We start from the raw sequence: 14,017 nt of genomic DNA on the forward strand, positions 1-14,017 counted from the left end.
GTGCAACTGAATTACATTCTCTGCCAGGGTTTCGATTACCTCTTATTGTGACCTGAAATAAGAAATGTCCTGCCCACTATCCTTCCCACCCCTCCAACAGTGGTATTCTGCTGTCCACTGAAACTACACAATATGGTGGTCAATCCTTACACAACCCCTGCTCCCAATCCCTTACCCTGTAATAGACCTAGATGCAAGACCTGTCCCGTACATTCTCCTACCACCACCACCTATTCCAGCCCGGTCACTAGCATCACCTATCCCATCAAAGGCAGGGCTACCTGTGAAACCAGTCATGTGGTCTACAAGCTAAGCTGCAACCACTGTGCTGCATTCTATGTAGGCATGACAACCAACAAGCTGTCTGTCCGGATGAATGGCCACCGACAAACTGTGGCCAAAAAACAAGTGGACCACCTTGTTGCTGAGCACGCTGCCAAACACGATATCCCTCATCCTAATGACTGCTTCACAGCCTGTGCCATATGGATCCTTCCCACCAACACCAACTTTTCTGAATTGTGCAAGTGGGAACTTTCCCTGCAATACATCCTACATTCCCGTAACCCTCCTGGCCTCAACCTTCTTTAGTCACTGTCCTCAGCCATCCAGCCCCTCCCTGTTCCCATACCAGCACTGCACACACTGGTAAACTTTTGTTACATGGATATATTCTTACAGTTGTACAAGAGCCTGGTACATGTCACACAATATCTACCAGAATGAAATTGAAATCAAAAGATAATCTTATAATGCACATTACATACTTTTTATAGCTAGATAATCAGTGTCTTCCCATTTTCATGTAGATAAAGAATTATGATATGCATCTAAATGTTTCTTGTTGTAATGGGTTATGTTATTTTATTCTGCTTAACTTCTGAGTTTGATTTCATGGTTTAATTTGTAACTATTTCGTAAAATACTTCCTTTGTGTGAGTATCAACCGCAGAAACTTCACTCACCTTCAACAATATCCATGCCAAACTCTGGAAATGGTACTCGTCTTTGCAGTAACTTCAAATCAGGTACAAATAACTTCTCATCAGAGTCACCATTGTCATCTTCACATTCAGAATTACTATAAGTGGTAACCTCCTCAATACGTTCCTCTATCTGTAAAAAAAAGAAAGGAAATGGAAATTAAATCATTTTTAAATTGTAAAATGCGTAAAGTACATGTCTGCTTTAATACTTACAGTTAGAGAAAGTGAGGGATCTGTTAGTTCTGATTTTTTCCACTGTATTTCATCTGAATCAGATTCACTAACATCTTTTGATGAAATACTTTCATCATCGACCTTCTTTACTCCTATCTCCAGAGAACCTTAAAGACAATCAACACAATGACTTAATCAACTGAACTAGTTCATATATAGCAGACCAGGATTGGTATTCCATAAACGACAGGCAGATGAAATTATAAGGATTAAGAAATACAACTCAAGCAGATAATTAAGAACATAAACAGAAGCAAATCATACAGATACAAATAATATCATACAGATAACCAAATATATAAACTAAACAAATTCTATGTTTACATTACATCCAGTGACATGTGGCTATGTTTAACTTAAGTTACGGATGTCCTCAAATTCATAAAATTTATGTACTCCTCAACATTCATTTTCAGAACAAAAGGAATAAAAAAGGCTTAGGAGAGTAAATTTCTGGCTCATGAAAGTGTGTAGCTGTTAGGTCTACATCTGTAGCTCTTTTATCCAATAAATTACACAGTCTCAGCAACAAAATTGCTATTGTTCTCCAGAGTAATTTGAATTTTTCTTGGGACACAGTGCATTATAGAGGAATATAAATCACACATTCTCTGTTTATAATTTATTTGTGGAGTTCAGAGATGATGATGAAAAACTGAATGTGTTCTATGCACAGAATTATTAAATTTGTGACTGAATCATTTGATTTAGAATTGTTCCAACAACTGCATGCATTTCTAAAATAAATATTTTTTTCTTTGTGGACAACAGGTAAAAGCACAGAAAATGACAATGACAAAGTTTACTCTAAATTCCACGTTTGACAAATATTTTAGGAAGGTTTGAAAAGCTGTTCTTACATTTTTTGGTTGGAAACAGAAGATGTCAATTATTTTGCAAACAAAGAAAATATTTACATCAACAAAGATAAATCTCTATGACTAAAGAAACAAGGAAACAAATAGCTCAAACATATTCTGAGTTGGCTGCATAAGGTTTGTTGAGTCCAAAGATAACTTTCTGAGATAACCGAAGCTATAACTTTGAAGGAAAATGATAAATTTAATTACTGAGATAAAATAATCCTATAATCATATTAGTACTTTACATTATCTCTTATAGTGGTGTTAAGTTTAAATTTTCCTCTTTATGGTTCTTTGAGTGCACAAGGCAATTTCAGCGTAACACACTTTATGCAGCAAACACAAATGTCATAGCTAATTTAGCAGACTAGTTCTGATTTTGAGAAATGGTATGAAAAAGGACAACTATTGTGGCAGGAGAAAATGCATGTAAAGGTATTGAAATTTGCAAGCTTTCAGGGCCAGTTGCTCCGTGTGGCAAAAGGGGAGGGAAGACAAGTGAAGGAAAAGGACTGGTGAGGTTCAGGAAATGGGGAGAGTTCGGAAAGCTAAGTGCATTATATGTGCTAGAGGTGGGGGATGGTGGAGCAGCAGGGACAAATACACAAGTCAGAAAATAAAAGATATAGAAAACTTACAAGGAGAGAAGTAAGGAATAGTTACTGAGACGAAATGCTGAGACCAAAGACAATGATGTAAATTAATTGAAGTGGGTGGCGAGAACCAAGGACATGTTGTAACAAAAGCTTCTCACCTATGAAATTCTGAGAATCTGGTGTCTAGGGAAAGAATCCAGATTCCACGTGTGGTGAAACAGGCACTGAGATCACGACAGTTGTGTTGTAAAGTGTGCTCTGCAAAAGGATATTGTGTGTTGCCAGTTTTCATCCTCTGCTCATGCCGATTCATCCTAACTGATAACTTGAAGGTAGTCATGCCAATATAAAAAAGGCTGATCAGGGTTTGCGTCACAGCTAATACATGATATTATATATAAAAAACAAAGATGAGGTGACTTACCGAACAAAAGCGCTGGCAGGTCGATAGACACACAAACAAACACAAACATACACACAAAATTCAAGCTTTTGCAACAAACTGTTGCCTCATCAGGAAAGAGGGAAGGAGAGGGGAAGACGAAAGGAAGTGGGTTTTAAGGGAGAGGGTAAGGAGTCATTCCAATCCCGGGAGCGGAAAGACTTACCTTAGGGGGAAAAAAGGACAGGTATACACTCGCACACACGCACATATCCATCCACACATACAGACACAAGCAGACAATGTCCCTCTTTCCTGATGAGGCAACAGTTTGTTGCGAAAGCTTGAATTTTGTGTGTATGTTTGTGTTTGTTTGTGTGTCTATCGACCTGCCAGCGCTTTTGTTCGGTAAGTCACCTCATCTTTGTTTTTTATATATAATTTTTCCCACGTGGAATGTTTCCTTCCATTATACTAATACATGATATGTGTCATTTCACAGGTGGCTCTCCCTTTCATAGCTTATAGGGCTCATATAGGTGATGGTAGGAGGGTGCATGAGGCAAATCTTACAGTGGGGACAGCCACAGGGGTAGGAAATGGGTGGAGAAGGGAGCATGAGGTCTGACAAGAAGGATATTTCAGAGATTGGGAGGATGACAAAAAGCTATTCTAGATGTGGTAGGAAAAATCTTAGAATTACCTCATTTTAGGGTAGCATAGCCTTATCAAAGTAGCTGATCATACATTTAAGACTGGAATATACTGAGCAACAAGAGATATACTCTTTTGTTTTTTGGAGGGTTCAGCAGTACCAGGATTGGACGTGATGGCCCAGGAAATCTGCTTTTGAATTAGACTGGTGGGATAATTATATCCAGTGAAGGCTTACATGAGAATGGTGTATTGCTGTAAGGAGTCTGCATCTGAACAAATATGTCTGCCTCAAGAGCCAAAGCCATAGGGGAGGGAACGTTTGACATGGAAAGAATCGCAACTGTCGAAATATAAGTACTGTTGTTTGTTAGTGGGATTAATGCCAAAAGAAGTGTGTATAGCTGGCTCTTGGTGAGGATGATGAGGTCAACATTGAGGACAGTGGCATGTGTATGAAATTTAATTAAATAGGGAGGATGTATTTTAGCCTTCACTAGATGCGATTACCCCACTAGGCTAGTTCAAAAGCAATTTTCTGGGCCATCACATCCAATCCTGTTACTGATGATCCCTCCAAAAATGACTCAGGAGTACACCTGTTTCATTCAGTATTATAAGTACTGTATTACTCAGCTACTTTGAAAAGTCTATGATTTCCTAAAATCATGCTCTGAAATGAGGCCCAGTCCATCCAACATTTCTCCCATCACACCTAGAAAAGCTTTCCATCACCCTCGTAATCTCCGCAATATTCTTGTCAGACCTATGCTACTTCTGCACTCATTTCCCTATCATATGGCTCCTATACCTGTGACTGTCCCCTCTATAAGACTTGTCCCATGCACCCTCCTACCACTACCTACACAAGACCTGCAACTGGCAAAACATATACTATCAAAGGGAGAGCCACCAGTGAAATGTCACACGTCATATACCAGCTGTTATGTAAACACTGTTTGACCTTTTACATTGTCATGACTAAATCAAGTTATCAGTTAGCATGACTGAGCATAGCCAGAGAGTGTATACTGGCAGCACACAATATCCTGTTGCAGAGCACTCTATACAACATGATAGTGGTGACCTCGGTGCCTGTTTCACACCACATCATCTGGATTGTTCCTCCAGACGCCAGTTTCTCAGAACTCTGCAGGTGGTAAACTGCTGTTACAACATGTCCTTGATTGTTGCCACCCACCTGGCCTTAAGTTACGTTAATTTCTTTTGTTTAGCATTTCTTCTCAATAACTACTCCTCTTTTCACTCCCGTCCACAGCTCGTGGTCTCGCAGTCACGTTCTCGCTTCCCGAGCACGGGACTGGGTCTGATTCCCAGTGGGTTCAGGTATTTTCACCTGCCTCGAGATGACTGGGTGTGTTGTCCTCATCATTTCATCATCTTTCTTTCATGAAAGTGGCGAGTTTGGACTGAGCAAAGGTTGGGAATTTGTACGGGTGCTGATAACCACGCAGTTGAGCACCCCACAAACCAATCATCATCATCATCATCATCATCATCATCATCATCATCATCTTTTCACTCCCCTTTAAGTTTCTATATCTTATTTTCTGACCTGTCTATTCCCCCCCCCCCCCCCTTCCCTCATATCTGCCACATACAATGAATGCACTTACCCCTTTTTCCACCTTTAAGCTCTCAGGCTTTCATATCTTGTCCAGTGCAGTTCCCAACAATCAGTCTGTCCTTCTCACCCAATCTCTCCACATTTCTTAAATCTCACCACTCCTTTTCCTTCACCCCTCTTCCTTCCACTTCAATCCTTCTGCCAGAAGAAAGGGACACTGACTCCGAAAGCTTACAAATTTCAGTACCTTTATATGCGTTTGCTAGTGCCAGTGATTTACTGGTAGGTATTTTTATCTATCCAGTGGCTTCACACTTACAAAAATTGATTATTTTCAGTAACTGCCTTGAAATTCGTTACTGCTACGATAGGAATATCTTTGTTCAATTTTATACATTAATTGTCATATTGTGACTTATGATTCACATCTTTCCCAGTTTGACACATGTGTAAGCGCAGAGAACATGTAACTATTTCCTAGAAATTATGAAGTGTTAAATAAATAAGGAAGATTACAGTGATTTGCTCTTGTATAAGGTTGCCTTTTCAGTTCACACTAATGACAGTGATGTGAGATGTGACATCACTATTGTTTAAAGCTTTTATTAGCAGAATGTTTTCATGGTCAAGCTTCCACCAGTGAGAAACTGCGACGATTGAGCAAAATTTGATGTTGTTCCAAAAAACTCAATATCAGATATAATAATGGAAAGTCTACAATGGAATAACTACAGTATTATGAAAACGATAGATTGCTGCTCACCATATAAAGGAGATGCTGAGTTGCAGACTGAGGACACAGCAGGCAGAGACAGTGGTTGTGTGTGTGTGTGTGTGTGTGTGTGTGTGTGTGTGTTTTCTACTTCAGAAGAAGGCGTTTTGGCTGGAAGCTCAATGTATAGCAGTTTTTTTGTTGTGACACAACCTCTCCTCTATATGCTGAGTAGCAATCTATCCTTTCCACAATATTGGCAATATTGGATACATTCATACAAGACAGAAACCAAACAGCAGTCTAGGTGTTTCAAGATGAACTGAAACAAACAAAATTGGTTCATTCATAATGTACATAAAATAAAATGATGAATTGTTTCTTTGGTTACCATAAAATAGAAGCAACCTTAGATAGACTTCACTACATTCTGCTGTGCAAAAGATCTGTTCCCAATGCATTTTGCACAATTTGGCTGAAGCTCAAACATGTCTATTGGTTCAAGGGAATTCTCAAAAAATTTGCAACATTCATAAACAAATCATTATAGGAGACAAAATGTGGGTGTATTCATAAGAGATAGAAACTAAGCAGCAATAAAGAGTGTGGTTCTTTCAACATGAACCACAACCAACAAAAGTTGAGTGTTCACAAAGTACTTTCAAGAAAATGGTCACTTGTTTCTTTAGTTACATTGGACATGTAGTGACCATTGCTTTAGAGGATAAGAGAATAGTAAATGCTGAATGGTGTACAACAATTTGTGTGCCACAAGTCATTAGTGAAGTCAAGTGAAACAACTGAAAATATCACATAATTCTTAATCATAAAAATGCCAGCTGTTTCACAGCATGTCAAGCAGTTCATTATTTGATTAAAATCTTCTTGTTTTACAAGCATATCACTTCAATAAAACACTTGAGCTATCAAGGCTGTTATCTACCATCACTATCAGGAGTAAGAAACAACTAACTACCAGGCCTGGCATGGTGTTTTGCTTTCATAGGCATGATAGCAGCAGTTGGAACCTTCAAAAGAGGGCCAAAGTGATGCCTATGCAGGAAGGTGAGATGGGCAGGTTGTAGTAGTTGTGTATCACTACTGAACCGGTGATGTCAAGTGATGCAAGGACCCAGCACCATGTTTCCATACAAGCATCAAGCATCTGTCTTTGCTTTCACTTGATATCTGAAGCCTGTCCCCATGCTCTACCAAGGGTATACGTCTGCTCTCTGTTAAAACTGTTGCAGTTTAGGCTAATCTCAGCTGCCTCCTTTATAACAGAATCCTCATCTTTTTGATTTGTGTTTTATGTCTTTATTCCTGGAAATGTTCAGCTACAGCTGACTTCTCAAGTGCCCTTTGTTTAATGTGTTGCACATGCTCAGCATTCACATGCCTTCACAAAAGACTCCAAGAGCACATTGCTTGCTTGATGGAGAAAAACACTGAATTAATATTTCATTGCCCATATTCACCTGATTTATGACTTAACTATATACTTTTGTTCCCTTATGTCAAACAAAACGTGTGAACAACCAAACCTTCTTTTGAGATTCCAATATTACAATGGAAAAACACTGTTTCCAGTATTGGTTCAACCACATGCAGAATTGTACAAATTTTAAAGACGAATATTTTGAGAAACAATAAAACAGTTTTTACCAAAACAGGCAAACCCGATCAGTCAGTCCTGCTGAAGAAAAGGATGCCATTTTCATTCTTAGTAGTGGCTTCACCATACAAAATATTTCTGTTTGTACTGGTACTGTACACAATGATTTGCCTGGTGTTTCATTAAAAGTAAGATGAAGGTGCAGTGGTGCCTCAACTGTATGTACACTAAGAAAATAAATGGTGGAAGACTTCGTTTGTTATTGTATGTTATCTGTGTACTTAGCAGATGGAAGATGACTGTACTATGTACAGGGTGAACCAGAACTTCACTGACAATCTTCCTGAGATTGTTCAGAGATACCTTTTGAGTATTTTGGTATAAGGTCTCCAGTGGCTCATTATGAAGTAATAATGCAATTATTGATTGATTCAGTTTGTTACTGCAGTTGCCTTCATTTCTGTAAAAATACCTTCACAATAGTGAAGAAGCCTTTATAAGATGCAATAACCAAAATGCACCACACACAGCACAGAGTAATGCCATAGCCGGCTGTTATGGCTGTGCGGTTCTAGGCACTTCAGTCTGGAACCGTGTGACCGCTACGGTTGCAAGTTCGAATCCTGCCTCGGGCATGGATGTGTGTGATGTCCTTAGGTTAGTTAGGTTTAAGTTCTAGGGGACTGATGACCACCAATGTTAAATCTCATTGTGCTCAGAGCCATTTGAACCATTTGAGTAATGCCATAACACTTATATAAAGACGCAAAAATGCTGCAATTCTACTGTTGTGTATCACTGTTAATGTACAACTAACACTGATGGAAAATAAAACCCTGGACAGAAATGAGCAGTACTGAATGCAGACTTGAGAGCAACAAGATAAGGAGGGTATTACGGTTGCCAACAGCATGTACCATGACCAAATGGAAACAAGACACCCAGTGCATACTATCAACATTTACACTGTTATGCACTATTTTCAGTGCAGCACAGATACAAAAATTACTGGGGTAAGGAAACAAACAAAATACAATAACTCTGTAATGATTTGCCAGAGACCATGGTTCCTTTGTAAAAAAAATTCTCAGAACATATCCCTGATCAACCTCTGAAAGTTTGTTGGTGGAGTTCTGATTCACCCATAATTATTCCTCACAAAACCAAGCTTTTAAAATTCAGAACACAGATTTTCAAATAATCTTAATTTAGAAAATAATTAAACCTTTCTAAAGAAAGTTTTTGCTTTGAAAAATAAGACTTTACTCTTTTTAACAAGTCTTGTTTGTAATAGATTTTGTAAATACGTTTTTCTGTTTGATGATACATGGCTACAATAGCCTAAGGATTATTATATGCATATAAGAGTATTAAACATTTACAAATTTTGTGACATCTTGTTTATTACATTTTAAACAAAAATATATTTATGATTTTTTGACTTATTCTGCGCTCATAAGGACCAGTACACTTGGGATCTGTGGAAGGTAAATTAGCATATTTGTTTTTCTTTGTAAATGTTTACTGTGTACTCTTATTTTTAAGACATGTTCTACATCATGTACGATCTCCTCACTAAGGATCTTTTGGAACAAAAAGTACATATAATCTTATCATTTGACAGCTCTTAAATTTTGCGACATAACTTACTTATGTATTTTGTTTGTTGCTCCATGGACACTGTGGAGTAGCTGGAACTGAGGATGTTGCTGTTGCCATCTATGGCTGAACCGTTATGAAACCTGTGAGCCTGGTATTTTTCAATAACCTACAACATGAAAACTGATCTTACTTATGACAGTCTATCATGAGAGTCTCTGTGACTGCTAGTGTGAACAGCTGAGCTAGCTTGCACTATGCTGGCTTCCTGTTCCTGAAGCTGTCAGCCAGTATTGAATTAAGCCCGAGTGTAGCACAAAGCCATACAAGTTGTACAATATTTCAAAGTCTTCACATGGACTAAATAGACTGCTCTGGAAATATAAATAATTTTTCTAGAAAGTATACATAATGGACATCTTATTGTTGTATTATTTACTTATCTCCTTCTTATACATTTAGGATGAAAAGAGAAAGCAAATTCTGCATTACTAATTAGTGCATCAGTTAAAGTGATTCATGCATTATAATGACGCCAGGGATATATACAATTCCTACTTCATTTTTTTCTTCCACTGTACACAGAACAATGATTGACAATACAAAGAAAGATACAAGACTAAAATTTAAAAAAAAAAACCTAATAACTAAAATTTTAAAAAGTAATGGCTACTCCTATTCTAAAATTCGGAAACAAATCTTGGACATGAACTGAGGAAGAAATGTAATTTTTGAAGCAAGGTAAAGGAAGCCTATCCAGTAGGTGAAGAAAAAATATTAATATCTTATCAGCAAGAAACACTGTGTCTTCTTCAGAAAGCTAATGTGTTGTGAATCAATATTTTCACGTTAATCTTATCCTTGATACAGTAAAAACATCTGACACTTAAAGCATTATTTTTGGTTTCGGTTGTGGTTTTTTTGTTACTTTTGAATTAGGATTTGGAATGAAGACTTAAATACTGATTAAAAAAAGGGTATACAATAAGCAACTCCTTTCTCAAAAAACACTACTCGTGGCTTATTTGTCATGTACAAGCTGGAAATTCTCTCTCAGGTTTAAGAAATTACAGTGTAAAGTTTAACAAACAACTTCTTCACTAAAGTCAGTACAAGCAAATTTTTCTAACACGTGATTCAGATGACCCACCTTGTTTAAAATTGCTGTTGCTAATATATCTTCATAGGTTTTTAAGGCCATTTCATCTTCAGTTGTATAATTCTCTGGCATAGCTGCTTTTCTAACATCCACCTGCTACAAAATTTTGTGTATCTATTAGAATTTTATTGACAATTATGTTTGTAACACACATCTAAAATGTAATATTACATTTAACTATCAATGTTTGTTCTGTAGTTCCTCTTATTTCATACAACTATGGGCCTGCACAAAAAATGCCCCTGCCCTGGCTAATTACATAAAAACTATACAGTTCATAAATTGACTAAAGTATTTTTGTTTATTATAATTTATAATGAAAGGCGCACGTGGTCACACTGAATAACTTCCAACTTCAATTAAATTAAACTCAGAATGGAGAAACATCACTTTTGAGCAGTAGTAGATAATTTTCTAAATATGTTCAAGTCACTCCATTTAAAATTAATAGCTTTACAAAGAACTAAGTTAAGCTATACAGTGGCAATCAAAGTGTGGTGATGAAATTAAGGAAACAATAACTAATGTAGATGCCGGTCAGGTGGACATTAAAAATTATACAAAATCACTAATGTAATGATACTTAAAGTGTACTTTTCAGATCTTCCATAATTTTCACTGAATTTACATAATTTTTTTTCATGCTTGGGTCCACAGCCAAATTACATTCCTTGAAAGAAGCTATTTTCCTTCAGAAGGAGCAATTTCAGAACTGCCAATAGACACGTCTTCCCCAATCTGCCCTTCTCTTGAAACTTCCTGGCAGATTAAAACTGCGTGCCAGACCAAGACTCAAACCTGGGATCTCACCTGTTGCAGCAAATGCTGTACCAACTGAGCTATCCAAGCATGACTTACAACCTGTCCTTGCAGTCCTACTTCCACCACTACTCCATCTCCTGCCTTCTGAACTTCACTTAAGTCCTCCTGAATACATTGTTGGATCAATATTCCTGAAAGTACGGCTACTGCAGAGACATGACTTTGCCACACTGGAGGATTGTTTCCAGAATGAATTTTCACTCTGCAGTGGAGTGTGCACTGCTTTGTAACTTCTGCAAATGGCATAGGTCCCAGGCTATATTCTCTGTCTCGTAGGTGCTGATAACCATGCAGTTTCGTCCTTTTACTCCCCAAATCAACCAACCAAATTGTGTCTGGCACACAGCTTTAACCTGACAGGAAGTTTCAAGTGGGACAATTCACTCCAGAGAGAAAATTCATTCTGGTATCCCTCTCTTCTTCCCAAGGAGGAAACTGTTAGTTCAAAAAGTGCTCTGATGCCTCCCCATGGGTCTTTGTTTATCCCTATTCTCATTGTAAGTGGGTCCCTCTCATCATGGAGTCTGAGTGAACTGCCTTCCCTTTCTAACCTCCCCCAGTTTATCCCCCTCTCCTCCCCAAGGAAGGAATTAATAGTTTTGCAAACTACTCCCTAAGGATATGCACTTATGTATCACATTTATTAATTTTCTCAATTGAAATTTCCTTTGAGACACATACTGGAACCTCACTCATTCAAAATAAAGGAATTTTTCATTCCCTTCCTCTATCCTTCGTCACCAGGCATAGGCTTGATAGATAAATGGTGTAATTGGAATTATCACACAGAAAATGTTTTGGGGAAGGTGAATCAAATACTCTATTTTATTGGTAGAACAGATGGAAGATGCAACAAATGTACTATGCTTGTTCATCCTCTTCTGGAGTATTGGTGCACAGTACAGGATCCTTGTCAGATATGATTGATGGAAGCCATCAAACAAGTTTGAAGAAGAGCAGCTCATTTTGTATTATCACAAAATAGGAGACAGAGTGACACAGATAGGAAGTTGGATTAGCAATCATAAAAGAAAAACATTTTTTGTTACAGAAAGATCTTTTTGCAAAATTTCAATCATCAACTTCCTTCTCTGAATGTGAAAATATTTTACTGACGCCCATCTACATAGGAAGAAATGATCTTCGTAGTAAAATAAGAGGTATCAGAACAAACATCAAAAGATTGAAATGTTTGTTTTTTGCATCTGATGTTCAAGAGAAATGATAGAGAAGCAGTCAAGGGATGGTTCAACGAAGCCTCTGCCAGGTACTTCGGTGTGAACTGCAGATTAGTCATATAGATGTAAATGTACTTTTGTTATCAATAACCAGCAAATCCCGTTATACACAATAATGATTGAGTAAAGCTTTTACATCAGACAACAGCTGTCTATTAGATAAGTAATTAAAATCATAAGGGGTGTAAAACATTATTTTTGGTTTTTCCTTAATATGCACATTTCTAGAAAAATGTTATTATTGGCCAACACAGTCATTTACCGAGTAAAAATATTGCTTGAGTATATATCTTATAAATTCTGCCATTCATCTTCTAACCTTCTGATGCAGACTGGCAGTCTGTTGTAAAGTTTAATGCCGATATGGCGTATATAGCTTTGCGTGTCTGTTCTTTTTGTTTGCTACGTATGGAGTGCCATGCTGTTTCCAGTATTGTAACTACAAAAGTCACCATTTGTCTGAAAATCTTCAAGTTCAGTCTGATATGTGTAAAACACATTTTTGTATATGTATAGTGAATGTATTGTTAGTGTTTCAAGCTTCCTCTATGTGTGTTATTATTTCTGTAATTGATTAAGTGGCAAATGGTGGAACCATAAAATATTATTCGGTATGTTGCAAGAGACTGAAAATAATGAAGGTATGCCATCCTGGCACCTTCTGGTGTAAAAATGTTTGTGATAATTCTACAACAAAACAGGTGAATTGAGTTTCCATGCAAACTTTATTACATGGTCACTAAAATTTGAGTTTTCATCAACATGAATTCCCAGCAATTTTGTAGATGCTACTTCATGTCTATGACTTTGTCATCCAACACCAGATTATTTTTCCCTATTGTATGTAGACTGTTATATTTACATTTAATGTTATCCTGTTTGCACTGAACTTAGGGTGGACTTACTTGTGACCTTTATCGGTAGTTGTTTGCAGCAACTGCTTTGACACACTTATTGTTACCCTATAATGTTATAGCATGGATAAAAAATCTACTCTCCAAGTGGTGGCAGAAGAAAATGTATACAAAGGGTAAGTAAAATGCAAGGTTTTCGAGCCAGTGGCTCCTTCGTCTGATAGGAAGGCTGAAGGGGATGGAGAGGTGTGAACGACTGAACTGGTGAGTTTTAGGAAATGGGGAGCGTATGGGTAAGGGGTGACTTAGCAGATGGGATGAGAAGGAAAGACTGCTATTTTTCCTTCTTTCTGCCAGAAGAAGGAGTCACTGACTCTGAAAGCTTTCATTTTTGCTTAACCTTTGTACATGTTTTCTGCTGCCACCACTTAGCAAGTAGATTTTTTATCTATACAATTACATTATATTTTCAAAAACTGATTATTTTTATTGTTTTATTATCACACTAGTATCATCTGTGTATAGCATGATGTTGGCTGCACTATCTGAGATGTGTGTCATTTAATTGATATGAAATAATATGGGACCTAGAACTCTCCTTTGTGATACTTCTATTTCCTCTTTTTTTTCTTTTTTTTCGTTTCTTTTTTTGCATCTAATACTAAACTGATTTTGTGATTGTAGAAAGCTTATATCAGTCCCACTATCTGTATCT

The 14,017-nt window shown here is 37.4% G+C and overlaps 1 protein-coding gene across 1 annotated transcript in view; it reads right to left on the reverse strand.

Annotated features, from left to right (window-relative positions):
* The window catches only part of LOC124616423, a 394,706-nt gene that overhangs the window by 84,833 nt on the left and 295,856 nt on the right, over positions 1-14,017 (reverse strand). The window contains exons 8-11 of the mRNA XM_047144730.1: positions 10,380-10,484; positions 9,281-9,398; positions 1,200-1,327; positions 966-1,116 (exon numbers count right to left, since the gene is read on the reverse strand). Of these exons, the coding sequence (XP_047000686.1) occupies positions 966-1,116; positions 1,200-1,327; positions 9,281-9,398; positions 10,380-10,484 (502 nt within the window). The remainder of the gene's footprint in view (positions 1-965; positions 1,117-1,199; positions 1,328-9,280; positions 9,399-10,379; positions 10,485-14,017) is intronic.

The sequence above is a fragment of the Schistocerca americana genome, chromosome 5, assembly GCF_021461395.2.
Source record: "Schistocerca americana isolate TAMUIC-IGC-003095 chromosome 5, iqSchAmer2.1, whole genome shotgun sequence".
NCBI classification, from domain to species: domain Eukaryota; kingdom Metazoa; phylum Arthropoda; class Insecta; order Orthoptera; family Acrididae; genus Schistocerca; species Schistocerca americana.